General features: G+C 34.2%; 1 protein-coding gene across 4 annotated transcripts in view; it reads left to right on the top strand.

Moving 5' to 3' along the window:
* NF1 (neurofibromin 1) overlaps positions 1–18,766 on the top strand; it is a 191,453-nt gene that overhangs the window by 57,238 nt on the left and 115,449 nt on the right. For all 4 annotated transcript variants that reach the window (XM_081161369.1, XM_081161370.1, XM_081161368.1 and 1 more), the window contains exons 12-16: positions 1,649–1,780; positions 7,235–7,369; positions 11,127–11,240; positions 15,724–15,803; positions 17,329–17,452. In XM_081161369.1, the coding sequence (XP_081017495.1) occupies positions 1,649–1,780; positions 7,235–7,369; positions 11,127–11,240; positions 15,724–15,803; positions 17,329–17,452 (585 nt within the window). The remainder of the gene's footprint in view (positions 1–1,648; positions 1,781–7,234; positions 7,370–11,126; positions 11,241–15,723; positions 15,804–17,328; positions 17,453–18,766) is intronic.

The following is an 18,766-nucleotide window of genomic DNA, read 5'->3' as shown; positions in this document are numbered from 1 at the left end:
AAGCCTTGTTATTAGTAAATATATGGAAATCATGCTGTACTGATTGTGTGGACAAGTCAGATGATCACGTTGACCAAAGTTTAAAGAATTCTTTATATAACCAAACTAAAAGTCACTTGTTAGAAATCAGCTTAAATATACTAAGAGTTGAAGGAAAAGCAGAAACAACCATATTATTCCCCAAAGTATTTCTTCCCTCACAGCTTTTGAGTCCCTTCCCTTCCTCACTGCAGTTCAGCATTCAGGTTCTGTACTGTAAATTGGTTGTGTAATTTACTATCTAGTAAACAGAGGTTGTAATTCAGAGTTTTGGGTTAAAGTAATATAGCTTGATGCTACTGAAAATATTCTGAGAATTATGGATGAAGAAATTAAACGTTGAAAGTTTAACTAGCTTAGCTTTGAATAAGAAGGAACCTGTAAATAGGATGTGAAGCCATTAAATCCCCATTACCTACTACTTCAATTGTTCTTTCAGGTGTTTTCTATAGCAGGGATATTATAAATTGGAAGCATTCACACACACACACACACACACACACACACACACACATATATTCTATATATATAATATTTTTAATCTTTGCCTGAGGATATGCTTATTGATTTTAGAGAGAGGAAATGGGGGAAGGAGAGGGAGGGAGGGAGGGAGAGAGAGAGAGAAACATCGATACAAGAGAGAACATCGATTGGTTGCCTTCTGTGTGCACCCTGACCGGAAATCGAACCTGCAACCTTTCGGTGTATGGGACAGTGCTCCAACCAACTGAGCCACAATGGCGAGGGCAGAAGCCTTATTTTAAGTCATCCCATTCCTTGCATATTCTCTATATGTTGTGAAAATTCATCCAGTCATTTTTGTGTTAATTGATACACAAACTTTATAGTTTTAGTGATTTTCATAACTTTAATTTTTCATAATATAGCAATTAATTAATTTTAACATAAAACTTAGATACACTTGCAAATACAATAGGCATTAAAAACGAGAATCAAAGCTAAATGGGTTAAACTGAAATATAAACATATTTACATAAAATAATGGCCTTTTAAAATACTTAGTTATGATCAGTTTGTCTTTGTGGTGATCATTAGTCTTTTCATGTATTGTGCCATCGTTTCATATCAGTTTAAGATTATGGGTTTACTAAAAGCTTTATCTCATTTACTAATTTTATGTTGTAATTATCGTTGTTTGTAGGCATATAAGTGATTGTTTTCCACATATTTCTTCAACATTGTGTTGAACCACTAATCTCTTTTAAAGCTTTGATAATCACATTCTTACCTGAGAAAATACTTTATATGCATTTGTTTCTGAAATGTGTAAAACATTAAATTTATAGAAGAAGATTGGGTGCAGATTTAGCTCTCTAAGACTCTGTTTTTCAAATTCACTAACTTATCAGTAAGAAGAGATAGTCTATATACTCATGCTCATAAGGCAGACAATTTGTCTCATTTTTATTATCATATTTTAAAATAGATGTATGGTTCACATTAAATATATTATTAGAAGATATTGGAAATCCTGCTGTGTGTTTGCATGGTCTTAGAAAGTTTCTCGCAAAAGGATAAAACATAAACTACAATAATAACGAGAACATATAACTCATGCAAATTTGTACTTTTCCTTTCTTTTGTCCAGTCTGCATTGGATTGGTGGCCTAAGATTGATGCCGTATATTGTCACTCAGTTGAACTTCGAAATATGTTTGGTGAAACACTTCATAAAGCAGTGCAGGGCTGCGGAGCACACCCAGCAATACGAATGGCACCTGTAAGATTAATCATGACTTTTGAATCCCACCTTCTTCCTATTGCATTTTCAATGTCTTTATCCCATTCCTGCTGTTTTGATTATTTTAGAAAATCAAATGTGTCCCTCCTTTTCTGTAAGTATTGTGGTATGTCTTATACTGTAATATTGTTGCAATACTAGTTTATGAGTTGGCTTCCCACTATTTCAGTGAGTTGAACTTATTTTTCGTGGAGAAACTTTTTCACAAAATACTGTTAATGTCACTTTTTTAAAAAAATTATCTTTATAGTTGACAGTATTACAGATTTCCCCCCTTTTTTGCCATTGATCCCTGCCACCCTGCCTCCCCCCCTCCCCCCCGGCCTTCATCACACTGTTTGTGTCCATGGGTTATACATATATGCATATAAGTTCTTTGATTAATCTCTCCTCACCCACTCCCCCACCCCCACCTTCCCACTGAGATTCCTCAGTCTGTTCCATGCTTCTGTGTCTCTGGACCTGTTTTGTTCCTTAGTCTATTTTGTTTGTTAGATTCCACATATGAGTGAGATCATGTAAAACTGAATCAGGAGGAATCAGAAAACCCGAATAGGCCAATAACAACTGATGAAATCAAAGCAGCAATAAAAAAAACTCCAATTTAACTTTTTAACTTTTTCCATTAACTTTTCCTTATGAATCAAGATATTTTGATTAGCTCATCTTTTGGGGATGAGTAGGAAAAGCTGACTTCTGGGTTAGAGTGAATGTTCCTACTAATGCACAGTTTACCATTGGATGCTGAATATTACACATAGAAAATAAGAAATAAAATTTAAAAATTTTATTTAAAATAAAAAGAATCCAGCAAACATGCTTTGAGCATTTAAAAAACAATAGGCACTTTGATACTGAAGTTTGTGCTTAAACTTAATAAAACTGACTTTTCAAATTAGGTATTCTAACAAATTGGTACTCTTGATAAGGAATTTTAAAACTCATGTGGAACCCATTTAAACAGACAATTAATTATAGGATCATAGAAGTCATATATTGCTATTTATGTATAGCAAGAGTATTATACATGGCAACTCTTGACATTGATTGGTGGTGCTTTGTCTTCTGCTTCTTATTTTCTGTTCTTATTGGCTGCTGTCGCTCACATGATCAGATGCCAACCAGTCACTGTTTTGCATGGCAGTGGGCTTCTGTGGCTGTAAGTATGACCCATTGTAACTACCTCAGAAAAGTCCTTGGTTTCCTTGACTTTTCTGTGCTTAGTTACCGTCATAGTCACATCATGTCATTTCAAATGAAAATGTAGCATGTTTTTACCTACTGGTTTTATCTGGTAAATTATCCGCTCCACACTTAGAAGATAATTTAAACAGCTTCCTCTCTGGCATGCTTCTCTTTTTCCAAGTTCCCTTCGTAAAATATGTAGTTGTAGTTCACTCTCATCCAGTTGTCAGTAATTGTTGCAGAGGATTTTTAATCTTAGATGTTCAAATAGAGAAGTTTGCTATGCCATATGTTTTAGAAATATTGAGCCAAAAAAATTATAACCAAAAGAGCATGATAGTAATGTGTGTGCTTATTTTTTAATCCTCACCTAAGGATATGTTTCTGTTGATTTTTAGAGAGAGAGGAAGGGGGAGAGAGAGAAACATTGATGCGAGAGAGAGAGAGAGAAAGAGAGAAACAGACAATAGATTGCCTCCATTATGCTCCCTGACCAGGAATTGAACTCGTAACCCAGGTATGTACCCTGACCAGAATCAAACCTTTCGGTGTATGGGACAATGCTCTAACCAACTGAGCCACCCGGCCAGGGCCACAATGATGTTTTATTAAATAAGATGCAAATTTATTTTTAGTTCACTTTTTGTAATACCAAGTACTTAATTTTTAAAGAAATTGATATTTTAATCCAAGCATAAGGTAAACATCAATAATGGCTACTTAAATATTATTTAACTAGACATCATTTAAAAAATTTTTAGAAAATGATTTGCAATTTTAAAAAATTATTTACTGACCTACTTATTCATTTTGGATATATTCTGGGAAGTTATAACTTTATTTAACTTTTTGTTTTAAGTTTTCTATCTATTCTGGTAGAAAACTAATGGCCTCCAATACTAGAAATTGGTGAAAAGTTAATATTCACTCCCAGTTTAACTTTAATACCCAGTTTATCAGCTGTCTGTGATTTAATATTTTGTGCATGAAGACTGAAAGAAAATGAAGATAAATTATTCTTTTGAACAAAGACAGCATTTTATTGATAGCCTGAAAATGTTTCCTACATTTAGAAGTTATTTTACTTTTTAACCCTAGTTACTAGCTGATTCTAGGAACTACATACTACAGTGTTTATAATTATTTCTTAAATCCATAGTAGATCTCTTTTGGTCCAAGGACACCCATGATAAGAATTTAGTTTTTACTTCTAATTAGTCTCTGAAATTATCAGTATACATTTGATTTTCAAAATCATTCTTAAGTTGTTTATATTCATGTATTTATATATGTATGAAATTTTGTATGTATATATATTTGTACATTATGGCTAAAAGACAGTTTTCTGGATGATATTTTTACCAGCAAAAATAATTAGCAAATTTGATATGAAATAATTTTTTAGAATAAAAACAGTTTAGAATTTGGATGACCTTTAAGGTGTATCTTACTTCTCTTAAACCTGCTAAGAACAGTCAGACAACAGATACGGAAGTAGTGAGCTCCCAGTAGCTTCCAGGCACAGTGTTAATTCTAGGGAAGCATGATGAACTAAACTGACAAAGCAATTGTCCTCACAGTGATGCCAGTCTTGTAGCTTTTGCTTGAAAACTTAAAATGAAGAGCTCACTACAGGTGTTAAAGTCTGGAAGCAGGTGAATATACACAATAAATGGTTTAGAGATAATACGTTACACCAGGATTTCTTAACCTCAACACAATTGATGTTTTGGAATGGATAACTGTGTCGTAGGGGACTGTCCTGTGCGATATTGGTGCTAACAGCACCTCCACCCCTCACCCCACCAGTCATGAAAACCAAAAATGTCTCCAGACATTTCCAGATATTCTCGGGGGGACAAAATCACTCCAGTTGAAAACCACTGTATTACATGGTATGTTCAGTGGGTTGTCCTCATTTACATTGCCTCAGGCTTTGATAAACCTGAGCGCCTTCAGCTTGCTGTAGAAGTAGTGGTCGAGGAGTTCAGTTTGTGAAAAGGTAAAATACCTGTGTTTCTAGGCTTTATAACCACCTGTGTATTGGAGATAGATACATTTCTTGTTGGAAAGAACTATTTGAAAGTTTTTCTTCAACCAACATAGACTTATGTCCCTGTCACTCTCAGCCATTACTGATCCCCCCTCTCTCTTATTGGAGCTCTGTAGAACTGATTCCTGTACTCCTAAGGGTGGTTTTTATTTTTATATCATTTTAGCATTGGAAGGGATTTTATTATTTCAGCTTTCTTTAAAAGAATGCACATGTGTGTGTGTTTTGTTTGATCTGGTTTTACAGCTACGGAAACTGAGGCACAAATATTATTAAATGAATGACAAATAGTCATATGGTTAGTCAACATTCAGTTGAATAGTCAACATTCAGTCCAGTGTCTATCTGGTTGTCCAGCTGTCTTTCCTCATAGTGTGTTAGCTTGATGAAGCAGGAGTTTTATTTGGCTTGTTCAGCACTGGGTTCCTGGCCCCTTAGACAGTATCTGGCACATAGTAGGCATTTAGTACGTGTTTGTTGAATGAGTGAATGAATTTATCTGACCTGTTTTCAAAACCTTTCTCCATCTGGTTTTCTTCTCTTCTGGAAATAATTCAACCTAATCCTTTTTATTTTTCAATTAAAATGGCATGTTAAGATCTGATTTTATTGTTCCAGATGTGGTGTAATAATTGATGAAATCTGTTCACCTGCTGTATCTCATACCATGTTTCTACTAAACAGTCTAAATTTGCATTATCTTAGGTTGAACTTTCAATCATTTATACTCTTTAGCCTTTTTCCTATGTATATTGAGCCACAGCTTCTCCATTTTGTACTTTTTGTAGTACTTGTTAAAATTTGAAATACTTGTCTTAGCACTAATCATTTACTGTTTTAAAACTAAGATAGTCTGTTAATAATAGGTGTATGAATTTTCACAAATATGTATAATTTCTGCACATTTTGCTTCTTAAAGAAGATCTTGGTTCAGCAAATGCTTATTACATTCCTGTAGTTTAGTCATGGTCTTAAGTAAGTTAACAAATGGTTTGGGTTCTTACTAGACACCTGAATACTTTGATTCATGATTTTTTCCCGGGCATGACTGCGTCTCTTTTTTGGCCAAAATGCACACACTAACTTGGATTCCTACTAATATCTGCAGTGTGGAAGATCAATTAAAAAATTAATGAATGGGTTATTTTTCTTACATTCCTATATAAGAAATATATTTCTTCTTTAGCAAGTTGTTCCTTGCTATATAATCCGTGAATGGTCATTAATTAAAAGATGCTGGATATTCCATTTATTTGTGTATGTGCTCATGTAAAGGCATACATGTCAAAACAGATTATTTTTGTACCCTTTTAAAGTTAAAGGGGAAATGTTTGATAAGAACAGAGAGAAAGGTAGTATTGGATCCAGAATATAATTGTTGGATTTTTGGTTGAATAACATCTATAATTACAGTACCAGCCCAGGATCCACTGTAGTATCTCTGTAATTGAAAGACACTTTCCATGAATTAATCTTTCTCAAAGAGTTCTTTCTCTGTTTTATCATTGTTCTTCCTGTAAAATACACATATTTTGTAATTTGAGAGGGATGGGATGCCATTGAAGGAAAAAGCAAACTTATAATTAAACTATTAAATACAGCGGTTGTCTGTAGAGCATATCTTATCAATTCTAGGAAGCACTTTTTTTGAGTTTTTAACATCTTTGAAATTGAGAGTGCATCTTATTTGTTTGGTGTCTGACGGTTTTTTATTCCTTGTACATACAATAATGATGCATCTTACAGTTGATAATGTCATAGATTCTATGACATATTTGTGTTTATCTGTGTAGGATAAATGTTTGTTAAATGCACTGCTCAATGTATTTTGAGAGTTATATAGACTCGATATTTTATCCCCAATGTTTTCACATTTTGGAAATTGTTTTTTACATAGGAGTCAAACTGATATTAAAGCTTTTAGTACCTTAATATATTTTCTCTTAAATTTTATTACATAGATTATGTAAGAATAATTAAAATGGTACGAAAATTATAGTCACTTGGGTTTTTAAGCTGAATAACATTAACCTTATACTTACTATTGAATGTTTCTACTAATACCACAATTTGGTGGTATAAAATCATCTTAATTTTTTCAAAGGTTTTTTAATAATTTATTTTTAAAAGTTGGATAGTTATTATCATGAACAATGCCTGATTCTTACAAGATGATGTCATGTTTTTGCTTTTAGAGTCTTACATTTAAAGAAAAAGTAACAAGCCTTAAATTTAAAGAAAAACCTACAGACCTGGAGACACGAAGCTATAAGTATCTTCTCTTGTCCATGGTGAAACTAATTCATGCAGATCCAAAGCTCTTGCTTTGTGTAAGTATTTTTATGAAACACCTTGTAATTGTTACACTAACTTAGTTTGGTTTAACTGAAATGCCAAGACCTTGTATATTATTGTTAGTTAAAGATCACTTATAGCCAAGCTGGTATGGCATAGTGATTGAGTCTTGACCCAGGCACCAAGAGGTCACCGGTTTGATTCCTGGTCAGGGCACTTGCCCAGGTTGTGAGCTCGATCCCCAGCAGGGGGTGTGCAGGAGGCAGCAGATTGATGTTGATGTTTCTCTCTCATCAATGTTCTCTCCCTCTCCTTCTCCCTTCCTCTCTCTAATAAAAACATTAAAAAACACACCACAAGATCACTTACTGATCCTTTCTGATCATGCTTGAAGACATCACTAAGGAAACTAACTTATAGAGAATATTAATATAATTAGATCAGATTTTTTTTCTTTATTTTGCTTATAATTAATCTGCTTAGGTAAGCTCTTCTGTCCTTACCCGGTTACCAGGGTGTATCTTATTCAGGCTTTACCCTGGGGGGGTGAAGGTTGTGAAGCAGATGGTAAATCAGAATGCTTCTACATCTGTGTGCTGGTTTCTTAAAGCCTCCAGTTGCTGTTGCCAAACCATTTAGCTGTTCTGTCCTCCTCTCTTTCTGTCGTCAGCCTTTTGTCATCACTCACTTTGCCTACAAATTCTGTGTTGGAAGGAAGAGATGAAAATGGGTGTGGTTAGCACTCAATTATTGTCATAATTCTGCTCTTACAGCCTCAGATGGTGTTAGATTCTAGAGAGCATCAGTCTGGTACACAAAATAATGAGGAACTAACAGATGTAAATGAATGATAGTTATATGAAGTGATTAAAAGCATGGACTCTGGAGACAGACTGATTTGGGTGACTTAACCTCTCTCTGTGCTTTAGTTTTCTCATATGAAATGTTATAGATTGAGATTGAACATGTTACGTTTTTTGAAACAATGTATAATAAATGCATAATAAGCACAAATAAATGTTAGCTATTATTACTATTAATAGAATATTTAACATTAACATTAATATTATTAATGCCCCAACTGTAACAGTAATATATTGTGAAGTTCATAGGATAACATGTTTAACTTTGTGGAGTTTCTCCAGTCTCTGAAGAGCAGCATCCAGAAAGATTTCTTATTGCCTTGTTCAGCAGTAGGCCTTATAAGTGCTAAGGTACATTCAATTTTGATGGCATATTTTTCAAATTATTGTACTATAGGAGTTTATAACTTGATATCCATAGTTTCAAGAGTTCTATGAACTCCCTGAATTTAAAAAAAGGGTATATTGAGTATTTTTTCCTGGAGAGAATCAAGAAAAGAGAGGGAGACAGAATTCCTCAGAGGCTTAGTGACCCCCAAAGAAGGCTTGTGATATTCTGAACTCTTTGAAAAGTCCATCCAAATTTGGAAGTGTAGAAGAATAAATTGTTAGAACTTTGGCATAGAAAAATTTCATAAGAACTATCAGCAAGACTAAAACTAATGAAGCACCCTTTATTTTTTTATGTACCACAAGTTATTTTATCATGCATATAATATATTAGCACCATTCTGTCTGTATGGCTGTAATTCAGGATCAAAGAAGGCACCAAAGTCACTGGTGCCTTATGTGTTAAATATTTTATTGTTGAAGGAACAAGAATTTAAACAAAAATTGCAGTTTTCCAAATTTGGAATTTAGCAAGCACAAAAGGGCCATTTAGAATTGAAACTATTTTCTTTGCTGCCATCTAGTGGTTAAACAACTTTTCTCAGCGTAACCAAAGGTAAATTAAAATAGTGATTCATTGATTATTTTATATTTTACATATAAAAATTCTAAACAGGAGAAATGTATAAATAACTATTAAATGATATTAATCATGGTATTTTTAAAGTAATGCAGTTTTATTGTCTTCCATCTCTACCATCTCTATTCTAATCCATATTAATCTCATTTTTTTCATGCCTCCTAATTGCCCACCTTGCATCATCTCCTACTTCCCTCTAATCATTTTTCTGCACAAAAGTTATGGTGATCTCTTTAAAAAGCAAATCTTATAAGGCCCCTACCCAGCTTAAAATCTTTTACTTTGAAATTGCTCTTTGGATAACGATCAAACTCTAAGTAGACTTACAAGGTCATTGCAAAATCTGACTCCCACCTACCACTTCTAGCATTATATTTTTCTTTATCTTTACTCTAGTCATGAGGACCTGTTTTTCCCTCCATTTTACCACATTCCTTCATATCTGCCCTTCCACTTGCTGTCCCCTCTGCCTACTCTATGCTTCTCTCTCCTCTTCACATAGTAATTCCTGCTAATTCTGAGCTATTATCACTGCCCTACGGAAGCCAAGCCTCCGTGACTATGCCACATTTCCCTGTTACAGGTACTCATAGCCGTGTGTATCTTCGTAGTTCTTATGTCATTTGCAGTATAACACTTGTTGATCTGATTATTTTATTGATGTTTTTCTTTCTTACCAGACTACATGTTCCAGGAGGGTAGGAAACACATCTTCTTTTTTACTTGTCATGTCTTTGGTATCAGGTTATTAATGAATGAATATACATGTTATTGGGTTATTAATGACTGAATATAATGTTAGAAAATAGGCTAACAGTTTTGAATTATAGATATACTAGAGTGAGGGCTTACCTTAATCATTATGATGGGAAAGAATCTGTAGTTAGCAAAATGCAAATATGGGCACAAGTTTCACTGGCCTCGCTTAAATGAATCATATGTTCTTTTTTTTTTTTTTTAAATGGTGGTTATTTGATTTTGTGTGTGTGTGTGTGTGTTTGTTGTGTGTTTTTTATTTCAGAAGGAGGGAGGAGAGAGAGATAGAAACATCAATGATGAGAGAGTCATTGATCAGCTGCCTCCTGCACGCCCCCTACTGGGGATGGATCCCACAACCCAGATATGTGCCTTGACCAGGGATCGAATCACGATCTCCTGGGTCATAGGTCAATGCTCAACCGCTGAGCCACACTGGCTGGGCAAACACATGTTCTTGAAGTGTAACTAGATGCTTCCAAGTTTCAGGAAACTTTTTAGTCTCTTTAGGTAGGCATTCACATTTATAAATGCCGCCAGTTTGCTTTTTGTATTACACAGTGTTTTTCCACAATGAAAAAGACTGAGATATGGGTATCTGGAGGTGTGGAGTCTAGCCCTGCATGGATTTGGGTAGGTGCATTGTACTGGACAGGAGGGCTTCCCAGGATGATTGTGCAGCCCTCATCTAAGATGCGTGTTCTTTGCCTTGGATCACAATCATTTATAAGATCAAAACCAGCAAGTTCCAAACCAGATGTATATTATTTAGTCATTGTAGTGTTGCTAAAAAAAAAAATTATATTAGTGATATGATTTCTTATGAAAAGCTAATACCTCCTTTTTTCTTTTAATTAGGATTTTTTGCTGGACATTATTTACATTAATGAATAAGTATAGATGTAGGTAGACTAAGAGGTTCCTAACAAAAGCAGTTTTGATTTATTTAAAACTCCACAATTACTATTTTTATAGAGATATAATTAATTCATATATCACAAAATTTGCCATTTAAAAGTGTACAATTCACTGTTTTTTAAACAATGTATACAAGGCTGTGTAGCTATCACCACTATGTAACTCTAAAACATTTTCATCACCCCCAGAGGAAGCCTGGTGCCCATTAGCAGTCACTCTATATTCCTTCCTCCCTTAAGCTCCTGTCAAATGATTTTTTTTTTTAATCGAGGACTGTTTTTGCAGAATCCAAGGAAACAGGGGCCTGAAACCCAAGGCAGTACAGCGGAATTAATTACAGGACTTGTCCAACTGGTCCCTCAGTCACACATGCCAGAGATTGCTCAGGAAGCGATGGAGGTAAGGGAGAAATGATTTCTAGGCTCTTGATGGAAAGGCTGTAACTATGTACATTCCTGATGTTTCTTTGGTATATGGTTTCTGTGAGTGATAGATGTAATTTGGACATCTGCCAGAGATATGTCATTTCTGGAAATGGTATGTTTTTGTCTATGCACCGTTTTATGAACTCCATGGAGAAAGAAGGGGTTTACTTACTTTGTATCACACACAGCAATACATGCACACTCTTATGCTTAATACAAAACTCAGAATTTTCTAATTGTAGTTGACTTTTTGAATTTTAAAATATGTATTGACTTTTAAATCCAGATACAATTCATGTACCATAAGGTTTACTATTTTAAAGTGTGCAATTCAGTGGGTTTTAGTATGTTCACAATGTTGTGCAACCATCTCCACTATCTAATCTTTATTCCCCTGTCACTCTAGCCACTGGCAACCCCCAATCTATATTCTGCCTTTTATAGATTTGCTCATTCTAGATATTTCACATAAGTAGGATCATACCGTACATGGCCTTTTGTGTCTGACTTTTCAAGGTTCATCCATATTTTAGCATGAATCACTGCTTCATTATTCTTTATTGCCAGAGATTTTATTGTATGAATATATCACATTTTTTTCCATCTATTCTTCAGTTGGTGGATATTTGGGATTGTTTCTACTTTTTGGCTATTATGAATAATGCTGCTATGAAAATAGGTGTAAAAGTTGTTGTGTGGATACATCTCTTAAATGTATAGCTAGGAGTGGAATTGCTGGGTCATATGGTAAGTGTTTAACTTTTTAGTAACTGCCAAAATATTTTTTAAAGTGACTGCATCCTTTTATATTCCCACCAGCAATGTAGGAGAGTTCTAGTATCTCCTTGCCAATACTTGTTACTGTCGTCTTTATTATAGCCATCCTAGTGGGTGTGAATACAACTGACTTTAAAAAAATTTTTTTATATTGATTACTTGATAAATATGGTTTTATTTAATCAATTTTATTGATGTATGATTTACATAAAATAAAATCATAAGATTCAGAATATTTCACCCGAGAAAGTTCCCCTTGTCTTTTGTAGTCAGGGCCCCCACTCCCTGTCCCAGAGACCACTGGTCTGATTTCTATCACTATAGATTAGTTTTGTCAGTTCTAGAAGTTCATGTGAATGGAATCTTAGACTATACATTCCCTTTTGCATGGCTTCTTTCACTCAACAAGTTCTTGAGATTTATTCATTTTGTTGCATGTGTTCCTTTTTTTTAAATTATTGATAAGCATTCCACTGATGATTATACCAGTTTCCTCACTTGTTAATGGCCACTTAGGTGAATATATCCATCACTACTGAAAGTTATCTTGTGCTCCTTTTTGTTCCCTCAGGTGCCTCCTGCTTGCTCCTCCTGTAACCATTGATCTTTCTGTTATTATAGATTAGTTTGCATTTTATATATATGGAATTATAAAGAACACACTTTTTTCCCCTAGTCTTTTTTAACTCAGCAAGATTATCATGACATTCATCTATGTGGCATGTATCACTAGTTCATTCCTTTTTTTAAAATGTCATTCCTTTTTATTGCTGTGTAGTGTTCCATCGTGTGATTGCACCACAGTTTGTTTATCCATGCTGATGGACATTTGTGTTGTTTCTAGTTTTTGGCTATTACAGATAAAGATTCTAGGACCATGTATGTACAAATCTATGTGTGTACATGTAATTTCATTTCTCTTGGGTAAATACCTAAGAGTGTGAAAATCTTACTGTGTGGTCTTTGTAAGAGACACAGCTTAAATATAAGGACACTGGAAGGCAGACAGTACAAGGATAGAAAAATATGCTATACACACTAATCCAAGAAAACTGGAGTAATATGTAGATACAGAGTTTAAAGCAAGAAGCATTACTGGAGATAAAGAGGGACATCTCATCATTACAGAGGGGTCTAATCCATCTCAAAGTAAAACTCTATATGAACCTGTTACCAAAGCTTCAAAATATATAGAGTAAATGGAGAGGGAGAGAAATCTAGTTATAGTGGGATACCTGAGAGTACTTTTCACAATATCTGATAGAATAAACAGGCAAAACAATGAGAAGGGATAGAAGATTTGAACAACACAATTATCATATATGACCTGTTCGACATGTATAGAGCAATACACTCAACAAATACACTTTCTTTTTAAGTACACATGGAACATTCAGTATATTCTGAGCATGAAGTCTCAGCAAATTCTAAAGGATTGAAATAATTCAGAATTATTTTTGTGACTACTATAAAATTAATCTAGAAATCAATAAAAAGTTTTACCTAATATCAAATGACTACTGTGTTTTCATTCATACTCTGTACTAATGTACTCTGCAAATTAGTACAACCATCATTAAAAATTGCTTTGCAATATCTACAAAAGCTAAACATAGGACCTAACAATTTCACTCAACAGGTATCCAACAGAAATGCATATCATGTATCAACAGTAGAATAGATTAATAATTTTGGTTATATTCATTCTATCAATTACAACAGTGAAGAAAGAAGGAGCTACTGCTAAGTACAAATAATGGATGAATCTCACAGACATAATGTTCAGAGAAAACAGCCAAACACAAAAGAGATCATGCTGTACAATTCCCTTTAAATAAATAAGAAACAGGCAAAAGTAATCTATGGTGATAGAAGTAAGAAAGTAGCTACCTTTGTCAAGGGCTAATGACTGGAAGGGAATGTGAAAAAGGCTTCTGGGCATTGATAATGTTGATCTAGGTACTGGTTACATGAATATATACATTTGTGAAAATTTATTGTACTGTATACTTAAGATTTGCTACTTTATTGTTCATACTGTACACTTCATTTTACCAAAAGTGTTTCAGCACTCATTGCTTATATTTGTGTACATTACTATTGGTCCTATAAATTAGTATATTCCTTGCATTCTTTATTGAAGGTTATTTGACAGTATTTGGCAGGAGCTGTACAAATACCCTTTGTGTGTGTGTGTGTGTGTGTGTGTGTGTGTGTGTGTGTGTGCGCAAATAATTCCATTCCTGTATTTTTTAAATCCCATGAATACAATTCAGAATGAAAAAGCTATACACATATACTTACTACTCTTGTTTATAATAGGAGGCTATTAGGAGAATTTTAAATATTCACTGTGGAAAGAATGGGTTAATATTTAATGACAAGAGAATGAAATTTCAACTTGGTAAACTGTTAAACATCCATTAAAACATATTGCAGATCACCCAGCAATATGGAAAAATAGTTATGAAATGTCAAATGAGTATACTGTGTTTACAGCTTTGTTAAAATATATGTAGGAAACTAAAAAATAGAAGGGAACATGAAAAGAAAACAATTATTAAGTCAGGGAAAAGGCTGACACATTCTCTTTCAATGTTAAAAAAATATTTTGTCAAACAGTATAAGTAGAGAATTTGCCACTTAAATGTCAGTTAATTATAGTAAGTTTTTGCACAGTAGTGACAGAATCAAATGTTAATTCGTGCTGCTTTTCCTTGATATGAGTTATGTCATTTTTGAAGTCTCACAATGAATAGCAGTTTTCAGTAAATATCTAAAAGTAATTATAATAAAAGTGTTTGAGATAATACTGGTCTGGTCTTTAATCATTTATAACTTTTGGAGTTATAAAGCCAAGGTTGGACATTTACATATCTTTTCCTAATTTGAGGCAGGTTTTCAGTGCAGCTATTTGTAGTTTATGTACTTGATCTGGTCTTAAGAGAAGAAATCAGTTTTTGTTATTTGTTCCAAAGTGTTTCATTGGAATTTTAATAAAAGGGTTTAGAGTGGAGTAAAGAATTGCCAAATATGCTGACTAAGGATTGAGAGGAATGTGCAGAGCTCAACAGTGGGTCTCTGGGGGAGGCACTGTGGAATTGGAGTTAGGGTAGGGCCAGTCTGAAGGCAGAGTCTGGTTTTACTCTTTATACCTTTTTGATGGCTTTATTTCATAATAGTGTTTTTGTATGTTAGTTGTGTATTTTAAATTAATTATTTAATTCCTGTTAATGTTCCGTGAGCCAAATTCCAATTTCAATTTTGTCATTTGAAGTATTTTAGGATGAATAATCTGCTGTGAAATGCAAAGTCTATTTTGCTCTGTTCCAAAAGAATTCGTGGCAAGATAACTTTTACTTCATCCTTTGGCCTGGAAGTAAAATATTGCTGTGTGTATTAATCTTGGCAAGCTCTCCTTACTTGGGGATTAATTTTATGTTCCATAGAGTTCTTTGATACTTATTGAAATTGTTTGTACCTTAAAGCAATTTTTACATGTCTATATCGGTATTCTCATTTCAGAATGATATAAGTAAAGTGATTTATTTACATATATGTATTATTCCCTAGAGATCTGGGTTCTCAGAGTTTTTCTCTTTTGCCTTATACTGTATGTTGAGGCTACAATTAAATAGTTCGATTTAGAGTAAGTCTTCTCTCTCTTTTTGAAAATGTAGGCTCTGCTGGTTCTTCATCAGTTAGATAGCATTGACCTGTGGAACCCTGATGCTCCTGTAGAAACATTTTGGGAAATTAGGTATATGGACTTTTATTTTTTAATTCAATTTAAAATTTTACTTTGTATTTATTTTTTGTCTTTAAATATGAACTCTATAGTACTTGGTTTATTGTAAAACTTTATTCACTTATACCTTCAGAAGTTTTATGATTTTGTTTTTTATTTGACTTGAAATTATTAATTAAATTATTTCTTATTTTAACTGTGGGAACAATGTGACAGCAATGTAGAAAATACATTTTTAAAAATTGTGCTAAATTTTATTACCTTACTGTAAGTACTGTCATTTGGTGTATTCTCTTTTATTTCAGATTTCTATGTAGTTACAACTGTGTTTTAAATTGACTTTGTGCAGTTACAAGCGTAGAGTTTTAAATTTTTGTAATGTTAATAGTTTCTTTTTATAACCTATGGTCTTTCATAAGTTTTTAATAATACCAGTGTTTTTGATGAATGAATTAATAATGAACATTTGCTTAGAAGGCAGTAACATACAGAATTTTATAATTTGTTTCATAGGTTATATAAATTATTACATTTTAATGAGCACAAAGGCAATACATTTAGGTAAATTTAGCCTAGGCTTTGTCATATCTGATTGTAGAATTGGGTGCACAAAGTCACTTGGCCGCTGACTTAACCCTCCACCTAGGGCAGTGCTCTTCCGTACAGCGCAATGGGAGCCACACATGGGCTTTAAAATCTTCTAGTTGCCATATTAAAAAAGTAAAAAGAAGAAGGTAAAATTAATTTTAATATATTTTTAACCTAGTATATAACTCTAGAATGTTATTTTAACACATAATCAATATAAAGGTTATTAATGAGATATTTCACATTCTTTTTTTTCATAAAGTCTTCAAAATCTGGGGTGTCTTTCACACTTATAGCACATCTCAGTTTGGACAAGCCACATTTCAAATGCTCCAGTAGCCACATGTGGTGGCTGGCTAGTGGCTGCCATGTTGAACAGTACAGCTTCAGACTAGGGATCAGCAAACTTTTTCTCTATAGGGCTAGGTAGTAAATATGTTGGGTTTTGTGGGCTAGATAGTCTCTGTCGTTACTATTTTTCCACTGTTGGAGAGCAGCCACAGATTGCATGTAAATGAATGGGTATAGCAATGTTCCTCTAAAATTTTATTTGCAAAAGCAATTGATGGGCCGGATTTGGCCTGTAGGCAGTTATTTGTAGTATACCCAGTGCTCTAGAACTAGTCTGTGCTGTGCACGTGGTCTGTCATTTCTTCTTGAGTCCTCCGCAGGGATTAGATGCATGGATGAAATAATTAGGAGTGTTGAGAACAGGAGGTTTAGAAGTACTTGATTTTTAAAAAACACACAATCTGTAGACTTATTCCCTTTGATTATCACACTATTAACATATTGATAACAATTTCTCTAAAACAAACAAATGAAGGGAAAATAAGCTTCTCTAAACTTGTATCCGTTATGAAAGAATGTCATTTTTTCTCTACTGATTATATATGTATTAGGTTACCTATTGACAATACTGGTAACAATGAATTTTATGTTATTGCAGTTCACAAATGCTTTTTTACATCTGCAAGAAATTAACTAGCCATCAAATGCTTAGTAGCACAGAAATTCTCAAATGGTTGCGGGAAATTTTGATCTGCAGGAATAAATTTCTTCTTAAAAATAAGGTAAGCAAAACGGCATCTTTAAAAAAGGAAGACTATTTGGAATTGTAATGGGAAAAAATTAAGGAAGTGTTTGTTAGCTAGATTAGTTCTATTTCTCCTCCCTCCTTCACAAAGTTTTCAAGGGAAGTAATGGCTAACAAATCAACATTTGAAAAATTATTCTGAGGCCCTGGCTGGTGTGGATCAGTTGTTTGGAGTGTTGGCCCGTGCACCAGCAGGTCTCGGGTTCTATTCCCTGTCAGGGCACATGGCTGGTGTGTGTGGGAGGCAATGGGCCAGTGTTTCTCTCACACATCGATGTTTCTCTCCTCTCTCTCTCTCTAAAATAAGAATTATTCGGAGGCTTTGGTCTTAGAGTTGCAATCCTGATGAATTGTATTTGAGTTAAGCAGGTCTCTATGGGGCAGGCCTAAGGGGGATGGGGGCTGGTATAACCAAAGTAGGTTGAGGAGCATATTCTATCTGAGCTCTCCAGTTTATACCTAAGATTTGGATCTATGGCTGTACTAGATCAGAGAATGTTACCTGTCAAGAAGCTGAAGGGAACAGGTTGAGGGTCCTCAATCTAGGTTTATTTATTTTCCTGCCATCAAGGTTTCACCTCTTGAAAATGTCCGGAGTCTTTCCACGAGGGTCGAGTGAAGTTTGATTCTGAACTTTTGAAGCATGGTGACAAGGTTTTGAGAAGAGCATTAACTTTCTTTTAATACAAAGTTTCTATAATTAGTTAAAAATTCTGTGATGCATAGTTTTAGGAGTACCTGATTCAGTGACTTCTTATCCTCCTCTAGAGTCACAGCTATGAGAAATCCGAGACGTAACAGACTCACATGCTTTTCAGTTTACCCTGCAGCTTGTTAAATTTTCTTTGTTTAGAAATGGACTGATGGTGAATTGGGTTTATTCACGTCTGGCTTACCTTAGTGTGTTAATTCAGTAGAATCTGGCATTATTCCTAAGGTAAGGAAGAATGTTAGATTTCAGAGTTCACGCCCTTGCTTGTGGTAGAATTCTTAAGCGCGCAAGCGTTAGTAATCTAGAAATAAGTCTGTGCTACTCTGGTCAGTAAAGTCACTCTTGTGACATACTTGGCATATATACCAGTGTTGATTACTGGTCCGGGCGAACTTAGTCTCAAGAGTCAACTTCTAATTATCCTGCTGGGGCAGAGGGTAAAATGCTGTGGGAGAAAATCTTTATGTCATTTTTAGTTGACTGAGAAGTACGTATTGCTGATGTTTTACTTGTGTCTGTGTTAGATCGAGAAATGCTAACTTACATTCTAGAATCTGCTGTTTCTGATGATTTGAAGGT

The sequence above is a fragment of the Miniopterus schreibersii genome (assembly GCF_964146895.1).
Source record: "Miniopterus schreibersii genome assembly, chromosome: 16".
In the NCBI taxonomy this organism is placed as follows: domain Eukaryota; kingdom Metazoa; phylum Chordata; class Mammalia; order Chiroptera; family Miniopteridae; genus Miniopterus; species Miniopterus schreibersii.
Note: the sequence above shows the minus strand (reverse complement) of the source record. Positions and strands in the feature narration are given on the sequence as shown.